This window comes from Gastrolobium bilobum, unplaced genomic scaffold (genome assembly GCF_033153095.1).
Source record: "Gastrolobium bilobum isolate Gb01-03AN ecotype WA unplaced genomic scaffold, APGP_CSIRO_Gbil_v1 utg11508, whole genome shotgun sequence".
Classification (NCBI taxonomy): domain Eukaryota; kingdom Viridiplantae; phylum Streptophyta; class Magnoliopsida; order Fabales; family Fabaceae; genus Gastrolobium; species Gastrolobium bilobum.
Window position 1 is genome coordinate 196289 of NW_026898005.1, and position 20880 is coordinate 217168.

Consider the following 20880-nt stretch of genomic DNA (forward strand, 5'->3'; position numbering starts at 1 on the left):
AAGATGAGGAATGTAAATACTTAATTGACTTATAAATGCAGTAAGAAGTGAGTATTTATAAGAATTGGTTTTTGGATTATTGACATTGTTGAGGACATTGTTGAGGAAATAACATCAAATTGTGGATTGATTGACGTGATTTCTGAGGAAAGTTAAACATAGTTATCATTAAGCATGGTGATTCTATAAAGAGGTATAGTTTGAAGATTCTCAGAGAGAAAATAAAACTTGTTTGATTTTGGAGGACGTGAAAGGAATTAAGGATTATCTGATATGATATGTGGTTCTGCATAAGTTTATCGGACTTCCATTTTTTATGTTTGTGTTTAAATTTTCTGTAACTGTTGCAATCAGCTAAGTAACACACCGTTGTTTACGAGATTTACATATTGTGAAGTTTCTGCTGATAATGACGAAATACAAAGATATTGATGTTTTGAATATTAAAATGAAATTTAAGACCTGCTTTTTGGTCTGTGGACTTTTTGTTATCCTCAATACTCAAATCAGCTGCTATATGCATGTAACTCAACCAGCTTAGACCCTACTGTTTTCCCTCCCTAAATTTTCTTATTGTCACTGTAACTGAGTTAGATACATATTACAACTTCCAAAGAAAGTTTGTCATCAAGTGGAATAAAGTCATATTAACTAGATTTGTTAGCAGGGATCTTGCTGATTTCTTTCACCCCTGAAATATGAATATTTAGTTTTGACAAGATAAAGCGCTCTATTATGAGTCTATTGTCATGTGATAGTTGAATATATTAATTGCTTCCCAGTATTCCCTGTTTAGGTAATGCAATTTTATATTCGGAAGAAAAGATTTTCACTTTAGTTATTCAGTTCATTGAGCTTCTTCAGTTTGGTTGTTTGTGGAAAGGCTTTAGTGTGGCAATTAAGCTTGAGCATGCTGAGTCTTAGCTGTTACACATGACATCGAAATACGCATTTTGACACCTAGAATTGCAGTTGTCATCCTGGTCCTGTTATTACTGAAGATAGAAGGGGAAATGGGGAAAATAGCTCTTGCAGCAATAGTGAGCTCATGGGTGGTTCCTATCACCATAATGGTTAATCGCATAGTTCCTGAGCCATATATGGTAAGAACAAGTTTTTTAAACTGGGAGGATGGACAGTTGTTCATACTTAAAATGATACTGAAGAAATTTACCCTTCATTCAATATGACTAATATCCATGATTTGCAGGACGAGATATTTCATATACCACAAGCTCAGCAGTACTGCAAGGGAAATTTTGGATATTGGGACCCTATGATTACCACTCCTCCTGGCCTGTATGTTCTCTTATCTCTTTGCTCTCCCCCATTCCCCCACACCTTTATGAAAAGTTTGATCCTGTTAGCTTATATTTAATGGTAATGGGGGTTAGTTCAGTTGGTAATGATCGAAGCAAGGTTCAATTCCCACTGCCAGTAGTCTCCTTTGGTAGGTGATTTGTAAATATTGCTGTAAACCCTTGCTGAAGCATGTGGCATGCCTTGTCCTTGGAATGGGGCAGCCTCTTCTCTCCCTAAATTTTTGTTAACCAAAAAAAGAAAAAACTGCATGTGTGATGAAATGAAAAGTGAATGGAAATAACATATTGTCGGATGAAGAACAGAAAGCATGAATTTATTCATAAATAGCTAACTAGATAGCAATTTGTGGTGCATGCAAAACTTCCAATATGATGGTTGTACTATAGTAATTAGTTTTTGTCGTGGTGTGCCAAATATATTTCATGTGCATTTGACAGAGAAGCATTTGTAGGAATATGTGATCTGGAATATGGATATTTTCCAGAAAAATGGGATTTTTGTTGTTTTCTAGGCACATCAATAAATTGTTTGGTCTGCTTCTGTGCTTGAGCTGGAATTGCTGTTGGTGACAATTGACAATAATAATGAGAAGGGTTGCTCTGTGTGTTGTTCTTAACGATTATGATTAAGAACTCTTGAAGCATTAACCATGTATTCAAGTGACTGAAAATTCCTAATAAAGCAATTTACAACTGGATCCTTGTTTTGTTTTCTCTAACTGTAGTATGATTAAGAAATAAGAATCATACTAATGGAAGAAAACATAAGGTTTTGCAATGCTTTTGCTATTTAAATGAATGAGTAAATACTAAATACATATATGGGAAAGAACCTGGGCCACTTTGAATGATTAAAAATTGTATATTTTACTAAATATTGTAACTATCTCGTTCTGCTAGAAGAAAATATTTGTAGTGCTGCTCAAATCTCAGGATCAGGAGATTGAGCAAACTTAAACAATTCTACCTAGATAAATATTATCAGCAACTCAATATAAATTATCTAGAGTATAATGTAGCATGAAATACCAAGGTTGATCTTTGCAATATAAAAACTTTTGCAGGTACTATCTTTCACTTGCCCATGTTGCTTCTTTGTTTCCAGGCTTTTCCTGTGTAGAAGCTGCTTCATCATTTTCTGATATGTGCTCTGCTGCAATTCTTCGATCAATTAATGGTGTCTTAGCAATAATATGCAGCATAATTCTATATGACATAATTTCTCACTTGAAGCCAACACTTGACGATAGAAAGGCGATGCTTCGTGCAGTAGTCCTATCCTTGTATCCCCTTCACTGGTTCTTCACTTTTCTCTATTATACAGATGTTGCATCTGTTACAGCAGTTCTGGCTATGTATCTTGCAAGTTTAAAGAAAAATTACTGGTTTAGTGCATTGGTAAGGTATTTTTAGACTTTTTTATGTTGCAAACATATATTTAAATTGATGTTTTTTTTTGTGTGTATATATTACTTTTATCCATGTTCCTCTATTTTAATTTTCTGTTACACTTCTAGAAAAATTGAACTGATGTCTTTTAACATAATGATTATAGATATAGATGCCCACTGGTTATAAGTTTTTATTGTTATTGAACATATTTACGGCAAAGACCTGGTTTGTTTCTCACTATGATCCTTTGTACTTATAACTAGGAAAAAGTATATTCTTATCATTATAGGAAGATCCAATAAGTTCAAAATATCAATTAATCAATTCCTTATCATTGTCTGATTGCAGGAAAAAAAATTATAGAATTAGTTTGTAATATGTATAATAGTTTGTAATGGACCTACAATTATTTTCATAGCTATTCTTAGTTGAAATCGATCTTTGTTTTTTCTCTTGTATGCTTGCTTCTGGTTCGTACAACTCTTGGAACTTGTAAATCCTGACAGAATCTACCAAATGAGGAAGCTCAAAGGAGGAATTTTTCCTTCCTGGACCATTAGCATTGAGATTGTAATGATATTAAATCATTGTTTATGCTGACAACTTTATAGAGGGATGGGAGGGGTCTTTTGAATCAATTTTCCCTTTTTCTTTCCCTAGTTTACAAATGTTGATGAGTAGATGTATAGATTCTTTGTATATGTGGATAACTTTACTTTTAGCACCATATTTAGATAACTTTATCTGTAATTCTATTGTATAGAGTGGCAGTAACGTATCCAATATTATTTGTATAGATTGGAGCCTTTGCAGTTGTTATTCGTCAAACAAATATTATATGGGTGCTTTTTGTTGCATGCACTGGGATCATAGATATTTCTCTGACGCATGGAAAGGGTAATGCAAGAACAGCTGAATCAGATGTCTCTATCAAGGATGGTTTGGCATATGCTACTGGTACGAGTACAGTGGGCTTAAATCTGAGAAAGCGAAAATTTGTTAAATCTGTGGATACCGTTGAACACTCATTGCCTGGTACAGATGCATCTTCTCCTTCCGTTTCTTCAGGTTTGCTTCTACATGTTTAAGAAAACCACAAGGTCTATTTTGTACTCGTAACAAAATAAAATAACTTTATAAAGTTATAACAAAAAGTGAATCCCATCACACTTCCACTATTTTGTGCATTACATAGAATACATAATATTATTATTTTGCAGGTTTGGTAGATGAAATTTGGGCAATCCTTTTAACATTATGGCATATGAAGTGGGAGCTTTTGATTTCATTTAGCCCCTTTCTCATGGTTGTGGTGGCCTTTCTTTCATTTGTCTATTGGAATGGAAGTGTTGTTCTTGGTAACATTCATTTTCTTGTTATTATCCCTTGTGATCTTTTGGGCCACTGAGATCCTCTTTCTCACATATCCTACTGACACTGCAGGTGCAAAAGAAGCACACGCTGTTACCCCACATTTTGCTCAGATACTTTATTTTAGTTTGGTTTCTCTATTGGCTCAGGCTCCCATGCATTTCACTATCACCCAGGCTGTGGACCTGTTCGAATTGTTTTGGAAACGTAGGCCCCTTCGTTTCTTTCAGATTTTCCTGGCTTCTATTGTTGGCCTTCTCTCTGTACACTTTTTCAGGTTAGGTCAGACTCAGATCACTAATTAGACTAGCAAGAAGAATCTGTATCTTGGTTGTCAACAATTAAATGCATGTTCTGGTGAATTCAAGAACTCATTTTGCTCAGATGCTGTAAAATTTGAGGCTTATTTTTTTCCAAACGTATTTTATTGATATCTTTCATTGTTTTATTTTTACTTTTTTAGATTTTTTCACTGGTTTATCAATTATTTAACTAATTCAGTTTGAAATCTGACCTATATGGGGACGGCTCTCCCAAGACTATTTTTTCCATTCCCAATGCTTGAATTCGAGATCTCAGTTGAAGAGAACAAACTCCTTGCCACCTGAACTAATGTTATTGGTAATATCTTCCATTATTCATTGTCACTTAATACAGTTTTTCCAACAAAAAAAGAGGGTGAGCCTAGGTCTTGAAGTTTCTCCTTTGTGACTGAAAGGTCATGGGTTCAAATCAGGGAAATAGTCTCTTTACAAATATGTAAGGGTAAAACTGCATACAAAGATTGTCCTCATCCCACCCTTGCCTTCCCACTCCCCATTAAACCCTGACTAGCAAGGGTAGAATGAGGGTAATCCTTACGCGCAATCTTACTTTTTCGTATTTGCAAAAAGATTGTTTCCCGGATTTGAACTTGTGACCTTTCGGTCACAAAAAAGTAGTTTCTCGGATTCTAAATCTCTAATACAAGAAAATTAACTCAGCTTTTATTACTTCTGAAGTATTCTAGGACTTGTTAAATCTCAATATTTTTGCTCACTGTGTCTTTCAATTGATTTTTGCAGTGTAGCTCATCCGTACCTTCTTGCTGATAATCGGCATTACCCTTTCTATCTGTGGAGGAAAGTTATCATGGCTCACTGGTCAATTAAATATATTCTGGTCCCAATTTATGTGTTTTCATGGCTTTCCATCATCCATATGTTGGGTTAGTACATAGCCATTCTAAGCATTCTTGTTATATTCAATTTCTTATGGGATTATAACTATTATCTTTTGTCAAATAGGAAAGTGTAGAAATAAAATATGGATATTGGCATACTTCTTGGCTACAGCAGCTGTTCTTGTACCAACTCCACTAATAGAGTTCAGATACTACACCATACCATTCTATATCATGATGCTTCACTATAACAATAGGGATGATCAAAGTTGGCTTCTCACAGGGATGCTATATATTGGTGTCAATATCTTTACAATGATGAATTTTCTGTTTCGGCCATTTCATTGGGATCATGAGCCTGGAATTCAAAGGTTTATATGGTGACTTAATTCATCAGAAATGCAACATTGTAACACAGCCTAACTGCACTTTTTAGGCGGTTACTACCAGTTACTAGAGTAAAATTTTAAATCTCCTTAATGAATAAGTATAATAATCTTTTTTATTTTTTTATTTTTATTTTTCAGAGGTGTTAAAAGCAGGGATCCCTTTTAATAGTATTTTTTCCATACACACGAATTGGGAAATTGACATCAGGACCATATGCTTAAAGGATCTTTTTTTTTTTCCCATTCGGATTAACACATGTTAATATAATTATCTTTTAATAGTATTAAAGGTTTTATTAATGGGTAAGGAATTTCTCCGGTCAATAGAGATAAGTTATCTCCGGTGAATCTAAAATGACGTCGTTTTGAGACGGAAATCAAGATATTTTTGTAATTTTAATATATTGCAGGATTATATTAATATTTATCATTATAATTTTTTAATCTTATAATCTTAAAATGATGTCGTTTTGAGCTCACTAGAGATAACTTTATCTCCACTAGAGAAATACTTTTCTCTTTACTAATTTTCAAAATCTAATAGTTACCATCTTCCATTTAATATTTTCTGTGTAAGTAATTGGGAGGATTTTAAGTTGATTACAAGAGGATTTGTATTTACTCGTTCGAATTTTGCAAGAGCCGAGTATTGTTCAGGCTAAAATTGCATAGAACAACATTTGGTTAAAATGTAATTTTCAACATTATCATAGATGGGTTGGTTTTTTTTTTTATATTTCTTTAATTTCTTTTTACCGAATTATGTTTTAAATTAAAATATTAAAAAGAAATTGTTTGAAATTTGTATTGAATTTTTTTGAAATTATATAAAACTAAGGTCTAAGGCGATTAGATTATTCTAGTTTACGTTTTAGTTTGATCATTTAAATGAAGTTGACATTAGTTTAAGGGGAATATGTTCTTAAGTTGTACAAAATAATTTTATTTTATGTAACACAAAAAAAAGTAGGTGAAACCACTAAGAAAAATAAAAAGTGAATTTCACTCACTTTTTATTTTTGCATAAGATAAAAGTATCTTATCGAACACGAGAGACATATCTCCCTTAGTTTAAACTAAGAAATGACACATTTATTTAACTGAGTATACTCAAAGGATTGAGTCTCAAAATTCGATTCGTGAAATCTTTCAACTTTCAGCGTAAGTGGATGGTTATTCTTATCTTATCTCTGTTTTAATCCACCCTTTATTTTAATGGAGAGCTAACTTCAAGGTTTATATATATATATATATATATATATATAGATATATATATATATATGGGCAAGATACTCTTACACCGGTGTAAGAGTTAGAAGTCTTACACTCAATCTTGACCATTGATCCACTTGTATCCAATGGCTCACATTACTAAAAAATTTGAGCCGTTAGATATAAATGGGATCAGTGGACAAGATTAAGAGTGTAACTTACACTGGTGTAAAATGATCCTAACCCATATATATATATATATATATATATATGTGTGTGTGTGTGTAGGGCTTTTTGACCCTTTTGTCTTTCATTAATTAATTAATAATTATTTTGCTCCTTATTCAAAACGATATATTAATATGTCTCTCTTTAATCGATTAACTTGAATATTTAATCGATTAAATGATCAAAACTGGCAAAAATAGTTGACTTGAAGCTTTAATCGATTAAATCTTCAAGTTAATCGATTAAATATCCATCTTAATTGATTTAATCGATTAAAACATATTTAATCGATTAAATATCTTTAAGTTAATCTATTAAAGAGAGGCAGATTGGTAGATAATTTTGAATAAGGGACAAAGTAATTATTAATTAATTAATGAAGGGCAATAGGGTCAAAAAGCCTATATATATATATATATATATATATATATATATATATATATATATATATATATCCCCTTGCGGCCAAACAAGTTTACCACTTTTATAACCAATTTAATCACCGTTGATTTTCGTCAATCTAATGATTATAATTTATTGATAATTAATAATTAAATAATAAGTGTGACTCATTAAATGTTATTAATTTTCAATAAATTATAACCGTTAGATTGACAGAAATTAACGATGATTAAGTTAGTTGTAAGAGTGATAAACTTTTCTGGTGGTAAATGGATCCGTTCTCATATATATATATATATATATATATATATATATATATATATATATAATATCATGGGATAGGATTGGCGGTTATCATTATATATATATATATATATATATATATATATATATATATATATATATATAGAGGTAGAATCCTTTGATACCGGTGTCAAATTTGAAGTTTGACACCTCATCTGAGAGCCGTTAGATCAAAAAAGATCAATGGTGTCACATGCTCACAAATCAAAGTCGTTGATCTTTTTTGATCTAACAGCTCTCAGATGAGGTGTCAAACTTCAAATTTGACACCGGTGTCAAAGGATCCTGCATCATATATATATATATATATATATATATATATATATATATATGAGGCAGGATATTCTTACACCGGTGTAAGAATTAGAAGTTTTACACTCAATTTTGACCATTGATCTACTTGTATCAAATGACTCATATTACTAAAAAATTAGAGCCCTTAGATATAAGTGGGATCAATGGACAAGATTAAGAGTGTAACTTACACTGGTGTAAAATGATCCTCACCCTATATATATATATATATACATATATATATATATGGTAAAATCATTTCTACAGCCGTTGTATGTACAGTAACGACATGTGTATGGTTATGATTCCCCACATTTAATGTTTTCATTCTTTGTATGGTTATGATTTCTCGCATTTAATGCTTTCAAATATATATATGACAAGTATTTGATTACTGCACATACAGCAGCTGTAGAAATATAAATCCCTATATATATATTATATATAGAGAGAGGGGGAAAGAGAGAGAGAGGGGGGAGAGAGAGAGAGTTAGGATCATTTTATACTGACATAAGTTACATTCTCAATCTTGGTCGTTGATCCTATTATTATCTAACGACTCTGATTTATTAAATATTAGAGTCATTAGATACAAATAAATCAATGACCCAGATTATATGTAATACTCTTTATTTGTAAGCTGGTGTAATAATAACTTGCCATATATATATATATATATATATATATATATATATATATATATATATATGCTTTAATGTTTCTACAGTGAATGTAGATAAGTTATCTACATTCGCTCCCAAAACGACGTCGTTTTAGGATGAAAAATTAAAAAATTATTATGAAAAAGACTATTATAATCCTGAAATAATTTATAATTACAAAAATATTTTAATTTCCGCCTCAAAACGACGTCGTTTTAGACTCAATGTAGATAAGTTATCTACACTGACTGTAGAAAAAGCGAACTCATATATATATATATATATATATATATATATGAGATTAATATTTCTCATGTTGTAGGAGATAATTTTATCTCTTACAAACATATAAAAGTATGTGGGATCCATGTAAATAGAAGAGAGAGAAAATAAAACATGAATCCTACACATTTTTATGTGGATAGAAGAGATAAAATTATCCTTGCAACATGAGAAATACTAAACCCAAATATATTAACATTAGTTTAGTCATTTATTTAAAGGTTTAATAAATTTTATGTTATAAAAAATAAAAAATATATAGGGCCCATGCGAGGAGAACAGAGAGAAAGAGAAAATATGAGTCTCACATACTTTTATCAGTTTATGTGTGTAGGAGATAAATTTATCTCCTATAACCTGGAAAACAATAAACAAGTAATGAGATTAATGTTTCTTATATTGTAGCAGATAATTTTGTCTCTTATTCACACATAAAAGTGTGTGGGACCATATGAGATCATATAAAAAGAAAAGAGAGAAAAAGAAAACATAAATTCTGCACACTTTTAACAATTTAGGTGTATGTATTAGATAAAGTTATAGGAATTTGTATTTGTCATTTAACATGACACAATAAATTTTCTTACACACACAATATTTTGTGGAGTCCACACTTTTTGAAGAAAAAGAAAAAAAAAAAAATTATGACACGCAAAACGAATCTCTATAACATTATACAATTATTTTTTCTACAACATAACTCTTATAAAACCCAAAATTATATGCTATAACATTTTAAAAACTAAACTCAAAACCCATTCATGATAAGTGGCTTTTGGTATGTATTCATAGACTATGAGTTCTAACACATAATCTATTATTAATTATCACATCACATTATTATGTAAGCCTAAAACATGAATATTAATTTTAGGTCAAAAATTGTATTTTTTTTTTCCTTTAAACATGAAAAATTATGACGGATAAAAATAAATATAAAATATTAAATATGAGAAATTACAATCATAATAAATAAATATAATCATTAGATCCCTAACAATAAAATTAATTGATACTAACATTAATAATAATAATACTAATTTATTGTTACAGTATCATTTTCCTTTAATAAATTTAAATCTATAAAATTTACCTTCACTGTTGTTGCCTGTGCACCAGTCCACCATGTTCTGCACTAGAAGCATCCTTACCCGGCAACAACACCTCCTCCCATTCTCCACCGCCACCTCCGCCGCCATCGCCGCCGCCACCGTAGCGGCGCCCACCCACCTGGAATCCTACACTGTCCAGCCCCCAATCAAACCCTGGCCTTACCGCCTCCACCCGAAGCTGGTTGCATCCCTCATCTCACGCCAACACAACCCCAATCTCTCTCTCGAGATCTTCGATTACGCTGAAAACCACCACCCTGGCTTCTCCCACGATCCCCAAACCTACCAAGCCATCATCCTCAAACTATCACGCGCTCGCCACTTCCACAAAATCGAGTCCCTCCTCACGCGCCTTCGCCACTCGCCGCAGCGGGATCGCTGCAGCGAGGAACTGTTCGTAACCGTTATCCGCGGTTACGGACTCGCGGGTCTGCCCGAGCAGGCCCTCAAGACCTTCGTGAGAATCGAATCCTTCGGGATTCGACCCTCGGTTAGGTCCCTCAACGCCTTGCTCAATGCTTTGGTTCAGAACAAACGTCACCGTTTAGCGCATTTGGTGTTTAAGAGTGGTAGAACACGGTTTGGTGTTGCGCCTAATGTGGTTAGTTGCAATATTTTGCTCAAGGCGCTTTGTAAGATTAATGAGGTTGATGTTGCAGTTAGGGTTTTGGATGAGATGGTTGAAATGGGTGTAGTGCCAAATGTGGTGAGTTACACCACTGTTTTGGGTGGTTATGTTTGGAGAGGTGATATGGGTAATGCTAAGAGGGTTTTTAGTGTGATTTTGGATAGAGGGTGGGTGCCTGATGTGAATGCTTACACTGTTTTGATGAATGGGTTTTGTAGGTTAGGGATGTTGGTTGATGCTATTAAGGTGATGGATGATATGGAGGAGAATGGTGTTGAGCCTAATGGTGTTACTTATGGTGTTATGATTGAGGCTTATTGCAAGGGGAAGAAATCTGGGGAAGCAGTTAACTTGCTTGAGGATATGCTTGTGAAGGGTTATGTACCGAGTTCGGGGTTGTGTTGTAAGGTTGTTGATCTGTTGTGTGAGGAAGGGAATGTTGAGAGAGCTTGTGAGGTGTGGAGGATGGTTTTGAGGAAGAATTGTAGCCTTGACGATGCCATCCCGGGCACGCTTATACATTGGCTTTGCAAGAAGGGGGAGGTGATGGAAGCTAGGAAGGTGTTTGATGAATTTGAGAGTGGCTCGGTTGCTGGTCTCTTGACGTATAACACGTTGATAGCTGGAATGTGTGAGAGAGGAGAGCTTTGCGAGGCGGCTAGGCTGTGGGATGACATGGTGGAAAAGGGTCGTTCTCCTAATGCTTTTACGTATAACATGTTGATTAAAGGATTTTGTAAGGTTGGCAATGCTAAGGAGGGTATCAGAATTCTCGAGGAGATGGTGGAAAATGGATGTTTGCCCAACAAATCAACTTACTCAATATTGATTGATGGGATTTCTCTTACAGAAGGAATGAAAAAAGAAATCAACAAGGTAGTTTCACTGGCCGTGTCCACTGGAGTTGATGGTGACTTGTGGGATCTTTTCTTAAAACATGTTGTGGGTAATTTAGATGGAAATGCAGCTGAGCTTGATAGGATATTAATAGAGAATGCAGTGTGATAATGTAAGCAGTTGATGGTGACTTGTGGGATCTTTTCTTAAAACATGTTGTGGGTAATTTAGATGGAAATGCAGCTGAGCTTGATAGGATATTAATAGAGAATGCAGTGTGATAATGTAAGCATTTTTAAGGTATGATGTTGTATCTGATCATTTCTAGGCGATGACAAATGGTGATTGAACACTGGGGGAACTTTTTATCCAATGTGGAGGTATAGCTTGTATACTCCCCGGTTAGTGAACTTGAAAGTGTTAACCAATTGACTGGGAACCACTTCTTTGCTGGAAATTTGTTCATAATTGGTCTGATTAAAATGGAAGACCATTATAGCCAAACACCAACACCAAGTTTGCTCATTACGAAATTTAATCATCAACCCCTTCAACTTATTGATGGTTGATTATGCAAATATGGTGAGGTGAGTGAGTACCCTGTCATTTATTCAGTTACTACTGTCTATTTATGAATCATGGCATGGGTATCTTCAATTCAGCTGTTTGCATTGCGTTGTAGGTTTTTCTTGTTGTCTGCCCAAGGCTGCGTATTAATTCCTAGGACAAAGGGAATGGATAAATATCTTGTAGTTATGTGGTGTGCTTGAAGAATGAGATAGGTTATGGAATCTGAACCTGATATATTGAGAAGGGTTGCTTTTGGTGTTGTTCTTAATGATTATGATTAAGCACTCTTGAAGCATTAACCATGTATTCAAGTGACTGGAAATTCCTGATATAGCAATTTACATCTGGATCCTTGTTCTGTTTAATCTAACCTTAGTATGATTAAGAAATGAGAATCATACTAATGGAAGCAAACATAAGGTTTCACAATGCTTTTACTATTTAAATGAAAGAGTAAATACTAAATACATATATGGGAAAGAACCTTGTTAGGTGAGACTACATTAATGGTTTTATATATCTTTAACATGCCTCCTCACACGAGAGGCCACTGGGCTTGAAAGGCGGACAATGGACAAGCCCACCTACCTGTGTTGAAAAACTCCATAAGATTTGATTAATTATTAATTAAATGGGGGCGGTGAGAATCGAACTCGTGACACCGAGGCTTTGATACTATGTAAAAAACCAATTAGGCCACTTTGAATAATTAAAAAATTAAAAAAATGTAACTATCTGGTTCTGCTAGAAGATAATATTTGAAATGCTGCTTAATTCTCAGATCTGGAGATTGAGCGATCTTAAACAATTCTACCTAGATAAATACTATCAGCAACTCAATATAAATTATCTAGTGTATAATGTTGTATGAAATACCAAGGTTGATCTTTGCAATATAAAGGCTTTTGTGGGTACTATCTTTCACTTGCCCATGTTGCTTCTTTGTTTCCAGGCTTTTACTTTGTGGAAGCTGCTTCATCATTTTCTGATATGTGCTCTGCTGCAATTCTTCGATCAATTAATGGTGTCTTAGCAATCATATGCAGCGTAGTTTTATATGACATAATTACTCACTTGAAGCCAACACTTGACGAAAGAAAGGCGATGCTTCGTGCAGTAGTCCCATCCTTGTACCCCCTTCACTGGTTCTTTACTTTTTTTCTCTATTATACAGATGTTGCATCTGTTACTGCAGTTCTGGCTATGTATCTTGCAAGTTTGAAGAAGAATTACTGGTTTAGGGCATTGGTAAGGTATTTTTAAACTTTTTATGTTGCAAACATATATTTAAATTGATGAGTGTTTTTTTTATGTATATGTTATTTTTATCCAAGTTGCTCAATTTTAATTTCCTGCGGCACTTCTAGAAAAATTGAACCTATGTCTTTTAACATAGGGTGATAGGGACCAAATTGTACAAATAAGAAATGAAAGAAAAATATGAAATGCGTGTATTGATGAATGCTGGAAATTCAGCAACAGCAGTACAGGTTATGGTGAAAAACTGAGAAATACAAAAAAAGGTAAATATGCAAAAAGGAAAATACAGGTTTTCTGGAGCTATTCGAGAGGCTCCCGAGATCTCTCCCAAGTCTGGTTTTCCAGCCCAAGTCTGTCCAAAAATCCCCATCTCCAAATGTCTCTGGCTCTATTTAACAAACCTAACCACCATGCCACATCAGCAATGATTATATTCTCCCTTCTAACAGATTTGCACCCTTCAGGTATGTGTGCTGTTATCTAGAATATTCCCCAATGTTTTGAGTAACCCTTCCCTTGGTGTCGTATCATAGTGATTATATATATAGATGGCCACCGGTTATAACTTTTTCTTGTATTGAACATATTTATGGCAAAGACCTGGTTTGTTTCTCACTATGATCCTTTGTACTTATAACTAGGAAAAAAATGTATTCTTATCATTAGGGAGGACCCAATATGTTCAAAATATTACTTAATAAATTTCTTATCATTGCCTGATTGCAGAAAAGAACAATTTTATAGACTTATTTTGTAATACATAATTTAGTTTGTAATGGACCTACAGTTATTTTCATAGCTGTTCATAGTTCAAAAGGATCTTTGCAATCCTTTTAACATTATGGCAGATGAAGTGGGAGCTTTTAACTTCGTTTAGTCCCTTTCTCATGGTTGTGGTGGCTTTTCTTTTATTTGTCTATTGGAATGTGATGGGTCATCGGCCTGAGAATTAGTTATGGAAACTATTCTAGATCATTTTGCTCAGATACTTTATTTTAGTTTGTTTTCTGTATTGGCTCAGGCTCCCATGCATTTCACTATCACCCAGGCTGTGGACCTGTTCCAATTGTTTTGGGAACGTAGGCCCCTTCGTTTCTTTCAGATTTCCTGGCTTCTATTGTTGGCCTTCTCTCTGTACACTTTTTCAGGTTAGGTCAGACTCAGATCACTAATTAGACTAGCAAGCAGAATCTTGGTTGTCAACAACTAAATGCATCTTCTGGTGAATTCATGGACTCATTTTCATCAGATACTGTAAAATTTGAAGCTCATTTTTTCCAAACGCATTTTATTGATATATTTCATTATTTTATTTTTACTTTTTTGGTGGGTTATCGATTATCTAATTAATCCTGTTTGAACTCCTTTGGACTCGTATAAGGGACAGTTCTTCCAAGATTATTTTCCCAAGCCTCGAATTCTAGTCATGGGGAAACAAACTCTTTGTATCGGGTTCAGATACTACACCATACCATTCTATATCATGATGCATCACCATAACAATAAGGATGATCAAAGTTGACTTCTCACAGGGACGCTATATATTGGTGTCAATATCTTTACAATGATGATTTTTCTGTTTCGGCCATTTCACTGGGATCATGAGCCTGGAATTCAAAGGTTTATATGGTGACTTAATTCATCAGAAATGCAACATTGTAACACAGCCTAACTGCACTTTTTAGGCGGTTACTACCAGTTACTAGAGTAAAATTTTAAATCTCCTTAATGAATAAGGATCGAACCAGTGACATCGAGACTTTGATATTATGTAAAGAATCAATTTAACCCAAAAAGTTTAAGCTTTTAAGTGAGAAGTTTAAGCTTTTAAGTGAGGTTATATTACTAGTTTTATATATTTCTAACGCACTTATTCCCCCTATACTTTATTTTTTATCATTTATCTCATTGTGCTTTTTTCTATCCAAATCTCTCCTTAACAGTGTTTGAGTTTTTAATTATTATGACTACTCTATCCTTCTTACAAAACACACTTGAGCTCGCTTGTGTCGTTTTCTTTTCCAAACTTTGCAAGGGTTTTTTATAATATAAAATTTATCTAGTTTTAGATAAAATTTGTGAAGTTCATGTAATAAGGGAATAAATTTTCTTTTGATGTTTCTAAGAAGCAGGTAAAATAATAAATTTGGATTCACATGATGTATAATTAGCAAAAATTATTCATGAATAAAATATATACCTAACAAAAATTATTCTAATAATTACTCTTGAGAATTTATCAGTACAATTATAGTACCTACTTTGACATCTTGTCTTGTATTAATGTTATTTATCTTGTTAACATTTTACAATTGTTTTTCAAAATAAAATAAAGTTTTAAATTTTACTTGCTTTTTTAAAAACCTCAAAAGAAAATATATTCCTTGTTACAAGAACTTCACAAATTTATCTGAAATTGGATAAATTTTATATGGCAAAAAATCCTTGCAAAGTTTGGAAAAGAAAATGACACGAGAGGTGAAGTTTACTTTCGTGAGAAAGGTAGAATAGTCATAATAATTAAAAATTCTAACATTGTTAAGGAGGGACTTGAATGGAAAAAAACATAGAGGGAAAAATGATAAAAAAAAAATAAAACATATGGGATAAGTGATTCAAAGGCAACCCACGTGGATTATTTGAACTTTTCCCTTTAATATTTTCTGTTTAAGTTTAGGGGGACTTTAAGTTAATTAAACAAGATGTGTTAAAAAAAAAGTTAATTACACAAGAACTTTTGTCTTTACTCGTGCTGAATTTTGCTAGAGCTGAGTATTGTTCAGTCTAAAATTGCTTCGATTAGTATTTGGTTAAAATGCTTAGAATCAATATGTTTTTTTGGGTAGACGAATCAATATTTTATTGTAAAAATATTTAACAATAACTGCTAACCTTGACATTTTCATAAGCGTTTAGTTTTGGATATTGGCTTGGCTGTTTGCTGAAAAAAATTAATGCTAAGCATCACTTAAAAGTTTGTTTAAAAAAGTACACGAAGGACTTTAAATAATCTAAAAAAATTTAGGCTTTCTAATTAAAAAATAGATATAATCTCTAATAATTTTTTTTTTTGTAAAATACTAATTTTAATATATAATTAGTAAATTATGTAAGTATTATAAATTTTTAATTATATGTAAGTGATAAATAAATAAATAGACTCACCTCGTAACTTATAAGCTTTGTTTGAGGCTTAAACTTTATTCTACTTATTTAATGACGTAATACAATTAAGTATTTATTTTATTTTATTTTTGGTATAACTTATTCAATTTTCGGTTCCCAACAAGCACTAATTCAACTGAATTTGAGGCGAGTAGGATCATAAGAACAACAAAATCTTTCCTACTAAATTTTAACCAATTGTATATTTAGAACTCGAATTCGAGAAGATTGATTAAGTTGAAATAATTTCTGATAAGTTAATTCACGTACTTTTTGAGAGGTAAATACTTATCTTATTTTAGTTCTTAAAATTGTTGATGAAATCAGTTTAATCATTTAAATAAAGTTTTTTTTTTTTTTGAATAACATCATTTAAATAAAGTTAACATTAGTTTAATCATTTTTTTAATCATAAAGATGTCATTAAAATTATTCTTAGATAAACTATGATAAAATAATCAATTCAATCTCTGATTAAATAACTAAATCGGTGTCACTTATATAATTGACGAATTAATTTAATGGCATTTCTTATTATTGAGAAATTTAATGAAGAAACATCAAAATTCATTGTTGATAATGTAAAAAATTCTATTATTACATCTAAGAAACACAAATATCAATCATAGTAGTCCTTACACATTGGACACGTTAGTTACTAATAAGGTCTAATATGGCAGAGATATGCACTTTCTTAAAAACCAGGGTGAGATTTTCGTATTCTCATGAACTAGTGCGCGCAACACAATTGCTTATGAACGAATTTAGAAATTTACACGAAATTGATTTTATCTTTCTTTAAAAAACTGAACTAAGGAAATCTAAGGTCAATACTATCTAAGGGGAGTAAAATCAAATCAAATCAAGATTGGATGATAAGCTAAAGTTTCTACCCATATGATCATGGATTCAAAAATTGGGTTAGACCAAAACAAAAGGAGTTTATAGGGACTCGTTTGGATGTACTTTAGAAAAAAAGAACTTTTAAAGAGTTGCTTTTCTTAAAAGAATTTTTTTTAAAAGTCAAATTTTTTTTGAGTTTGGATGTAATATTTGAAAAGTGCTTTTAAATAAAAATGTCATTTGAATGTTAAAATAAAAAAACACTTTTTAAATATACAATGACAGTTCTACCCTTTTCTCTTTATGCATTCATCTTCTTTTCCTGTGTTTGGGAGATTTTTTTTTTTAACTTTTTTCTGGAGAAAATCCAAAAGAAAGTAAAGTTGAAGAGATAATTCAGCTTCTTTGAAAAGAGTTTTTTTTTCCAAAGATGAAAACTTGATTGAGAAAATGATCATTTCTTGTTGAAGCAAGCTACTTCACTGTTGTTACGGAAGAAACCCATGAGTCTACTAGCGGAGTTCTGGTAAGCGTACATGAAGCTACCCATGACTCCAACCAAACCCCCGGTCACCATCGTAGGTCGCTTGATCCCAGGCTCAATCCCTAACAACACAAAATTTCCAATTTTCAAAAATTCAATAAATGCCAGAGATGGTCACTAATCGGAGATAATCGAGGGTGTTGAAGTTAGCGACCACTTTGGTGAATGGAGGGTTATGATCAATCACAGGGTACTCTGGCTTTGTCAAGGCAGTGATTTCATTGTTCATCTTTCCTTTCTATCAACAACTCCGTTTATGGTAACGAAGGAGAAGAAGGGATAATGGGCGTCCACGAGGTTTCAATTTTTGGCTCTTGCTTCTCTTTTTTTCAAAAGCTAAAATTTTTAGCTTTTGAAAAAAGTTAAATTTTAACTTTTTTTATTAGCTTTTGCTTTTTTTAGAAGTCCACATCCAAACAATCCAAAAATTTCAAAAGCACTTTTTTTAATAAAAAAGTAGCTTTTCAAAATGCAAAAGCCCATCCAAACACACTCAATCCATCAGTAGTCCAATCAAACTCTTAACATATCGAATGGTTTGTTGTTTAAATCATAAAATCGATAAGCGGAGTTTCAAGTACAAGTATTAATTTGGCCAAGGGCGTGAGCAAAGACAAAATTTGAAAAGCACTTTTTTGTGTGGATAGAATCAGGAAAGTAAAAAAGAAAAACAACGCAACAGCCTAGCTGCTAGTAAATCTGCGGTACAAAGTCCCCATCCTATCGTTTCGCAACAAATAACTGCATTCCTGTGGTGGAACATCAAAAACCTTCATGTCCCAATCATCTGTGGCAAAGTTAGATGCGAGCCAGTTAGCTACACTATTTGCTTCCCTGTGAGCATGAGTGATTCTCACTGTCCAATTCGTACTGATAATTCTCAGTATCTTGACAGCCATACTGGTGAGACCTTGATGGCTCGTACTCCCTTTTTTCAAGACATCAACTGCTGAGAGGGAGTTTGACTCCAACCAAACTTTTTTGAACCCCTTCTCCCAAGTCAGCTCCAAACCTAAAAGAATACCCTAAAGTTCCGCCATGAAAGAGTTATTGAAGTCGATATTTTTGTTGAAACCAAATATCCAGTCCCCATTGCTGCCTCTAAGGACTCCTCCGCATCCAGACTTTGTACCATGGTCTCTACAGGCACCGTCAATGTTGATCTTAACCTAACCAGCTTCTGGGAAGATCCACCTAATGTGAATTTCTCTCATTGGTCTCGTTGTCAGACCCGCCTAGACAAGAGTATTATTGGCCTGATGAGCATTGAGGGTAAAATGATAGGCACTGATGCTAGTTCTATAAGGAGTTGCAGTGAGGTTGTTGAAAACCACATTATTCCTTTCCTTCCAAATAAACCAACAAAGCACCCCAAATAGAATTGACCTGATAAGCTTCAAAGTTGGTTTTCCTAAGGTTTGTTGAAAGCCAATTCACCAAATTTCTTTGAGAAAAGCTGAGGAGGTCGCTACCATGCACTTAAAAGAACCACACATCTTTGGACCAAAGACAATCCCGTAGAAGGTGCAAAGAATCCTCTACCTGAGAATTGCATCTCTGGCAGAGAGGAGATATACCCATATTCCTCCTGAATCTGGTATTATTAGTCATTAGTTTTTGGCTCAAAAGGATCCACAAGAACGATCTGATCCTTTGGGGCCCTCCCAAGACCACACCAATTTCCAATCCACCGTATTTGATTGGTGATTAAGAGTAGTTAGCTTCCCATATGCGGACTTGGTAGAGAATCTACCATCATTCTCATAGCTCCAAATGTCCGTCTCTACCCCCCTGAGATGAAGGAGGGAGTATGCCTGCAATGTAGTTAATCCATTCATCCGATAGAAGGTGTTGGAAGAGCTCCCACCTCCAACTCTCATCCTCATTAACATAATCAGCCACCTTGCAGTCCACAACATCAATCAGTACTTGGCCTACCACAAAATTCAGTAGGTTACTTGGAGGGGGAATCCACCAATTTGTCCAGAACTTAGTCAGAGTTCCTTCCCCCAGCAGAATCCTTGACCCCTTCTCAACTTCTCCCCAAAGTTTCACCACTCATTTCCAAAGGTTTGACCCATTGCCGGAACCGTTGTTAGAGGGGATAAGATCATGACCCACTTTATATTTATTTCTTAGTACCCTCGCCCATAAGTTGTCAGGATTAGATAAAATGTCATGTCCTAATTTCATGATCATGGAGATGTTGAAAGTGTGAAGGTTCTTCAAGCCAAGTCCACCATCTTTGTGCGTTCTGCAAACAACATCCCAGCCGGTCAAATGCATTTTCTTCTGAGAATTGGTAGTACCCCACACAAAACCCCTTGTGCATTTTTCTATATCATTACAAAGGGTGACGGGGAAGACTGAGGTTTGCATTGAATACGTCGGAATAGAATTGAGAACTGTTTTGGACAATGTCACTCTTTTTTTTTTGAAAAATCTAGGAAAAGAACTACGATTACAAGCTAACAAGCCTAGGTGTAGAAACACCCATTACATCATTATGCACCAAAGAAGCACATCCCTGGGGAAGGTCTTCATACATGACAGTATTCCAGTCCTTGGCAAGAGAATTGTTTTCCATCCAGTTAGCAACCGGATTACTTTCTCTAAGATAGTGGGAGATGACGACATTTCGGGATCGATTAATAAGGTTCTGGATTTTCAGAACCAAATTGAAGCAAGGTATGTGAGGCTCACAACCTCTCTTTATGAGGTTCATCATGGTATATGAGTCCCCCTCTATAATAACATACTTGAAGCCTTTTCTCCAAGCAAAATCCAGGCCAATAAGAGCCCCCCATAATTCTGCAGCCAAAGAATTCCCTTTACCCAGATTTTTGGAGAATCCCAAAATCCAGTGGCCACTACAGTCCCTAATGACGCCACCACAACCCAT

General features: G+C 33.8%; 3 protein-coding genes and 1 pseudogene across 7 annotated transcripts; 3 read left to right on the top strand and 1 right to left on the bottom strand.

Annotated features, from left to right (window-relative positions):
• The first annotated feature begins 991 nt into the window (after positions 1–991).
• LOC133312135 (dol-P-Glc:Glc(2)Man(9)GlcNAc(2)-PP-Dol alpha-1,2-glucosyltransferase-like) lies at positions 992–5716 on the top strand. Of its 2 annotated transcripts, none has more exons than XM_061513294.1 (8): positions 992–1103; positions 1211–1299; positions 2387–2720; positions 3512–3782; positions 3935–4072; positions 4158–4362; positions 5150–5292; positions 5372–5716. In XM_061513294.1, exons 1-8 carry the CDS (start codon positions 1014–1016, stop codon positions 5629–5631), a joined length of 1530 nt encoding a protein of 509 aa, XP_061369278.1. In that variant the 5' UTR covers positions 992–1013; the 3' UTR covers positions 5632–5716. The 2 variants fall into 2 exon arrangements, with proteins under 2 accessions (XP_061369278.1, XP_061369279.1); XM_061513295.1 differs by having other exon boundaries at positions 1062–1103; positions 2428–2720.
• A 4427-nt stretch (positions 5717–10143) lies between these two features.
• On the top strand, positions 10144–14932 carry LOC133312128 (pentatricopeptide repeat-containing protein At5g16420, mitochondrial). 4 transcript variants are annotated; one of them, XM_061513283.1, is made up of 2 exons: positions 10144–12183; positions 12279–14932. In XM_061513283.1, exon 1 carries the CDS (start codon positions 10145–10147, stop codon positions 11762–11764), a length of 1620 nt encoding a protein of 539 aa, XP_061369267.1. In that variant the 5' UTR covers position 10144; the 3' UTR covers positions 11765–12183; positions 12279–14932. The 4 variants fall into 4 exon arrangements, with proteins under 4 accessions (XP_061369267.1, XP_061369266.1, XP_061369268.1 ...); XM_061513282.1 differs by having other exon boundaries at positions 13119–14932; XM_061513284.1 differs by having other exon boundaries at positions 10144–12178.
• On the top strand, positions 13157–14926 carry LOC133312131 (dol-P-Glc:Glc(2)Man(9)GlcNAc(2)-PP-Dol alpha-1,2-glucosyltransferase-like). The gene is made up of 3 exons (XM_061513288.1): positions 13157–13414; positions 14448–14574; positions 14808–14926. The coding sequence occupies exons 1-3, from the start codon at positions 13157–13159 to the stop codon at positions 14924–14926; spliced, it is 504 nt and encodes a 167-aa protein (XP_061369272.1).
• Positions 14933–17779: 2847 nt separating the features above from the next.
• Positions 17780–18214, bottom strand: LOC133312118 (uncharacterized; annotated as a pseudogene).
• Positions 18215–20880: the final 2666 nt, after the last annotated feature.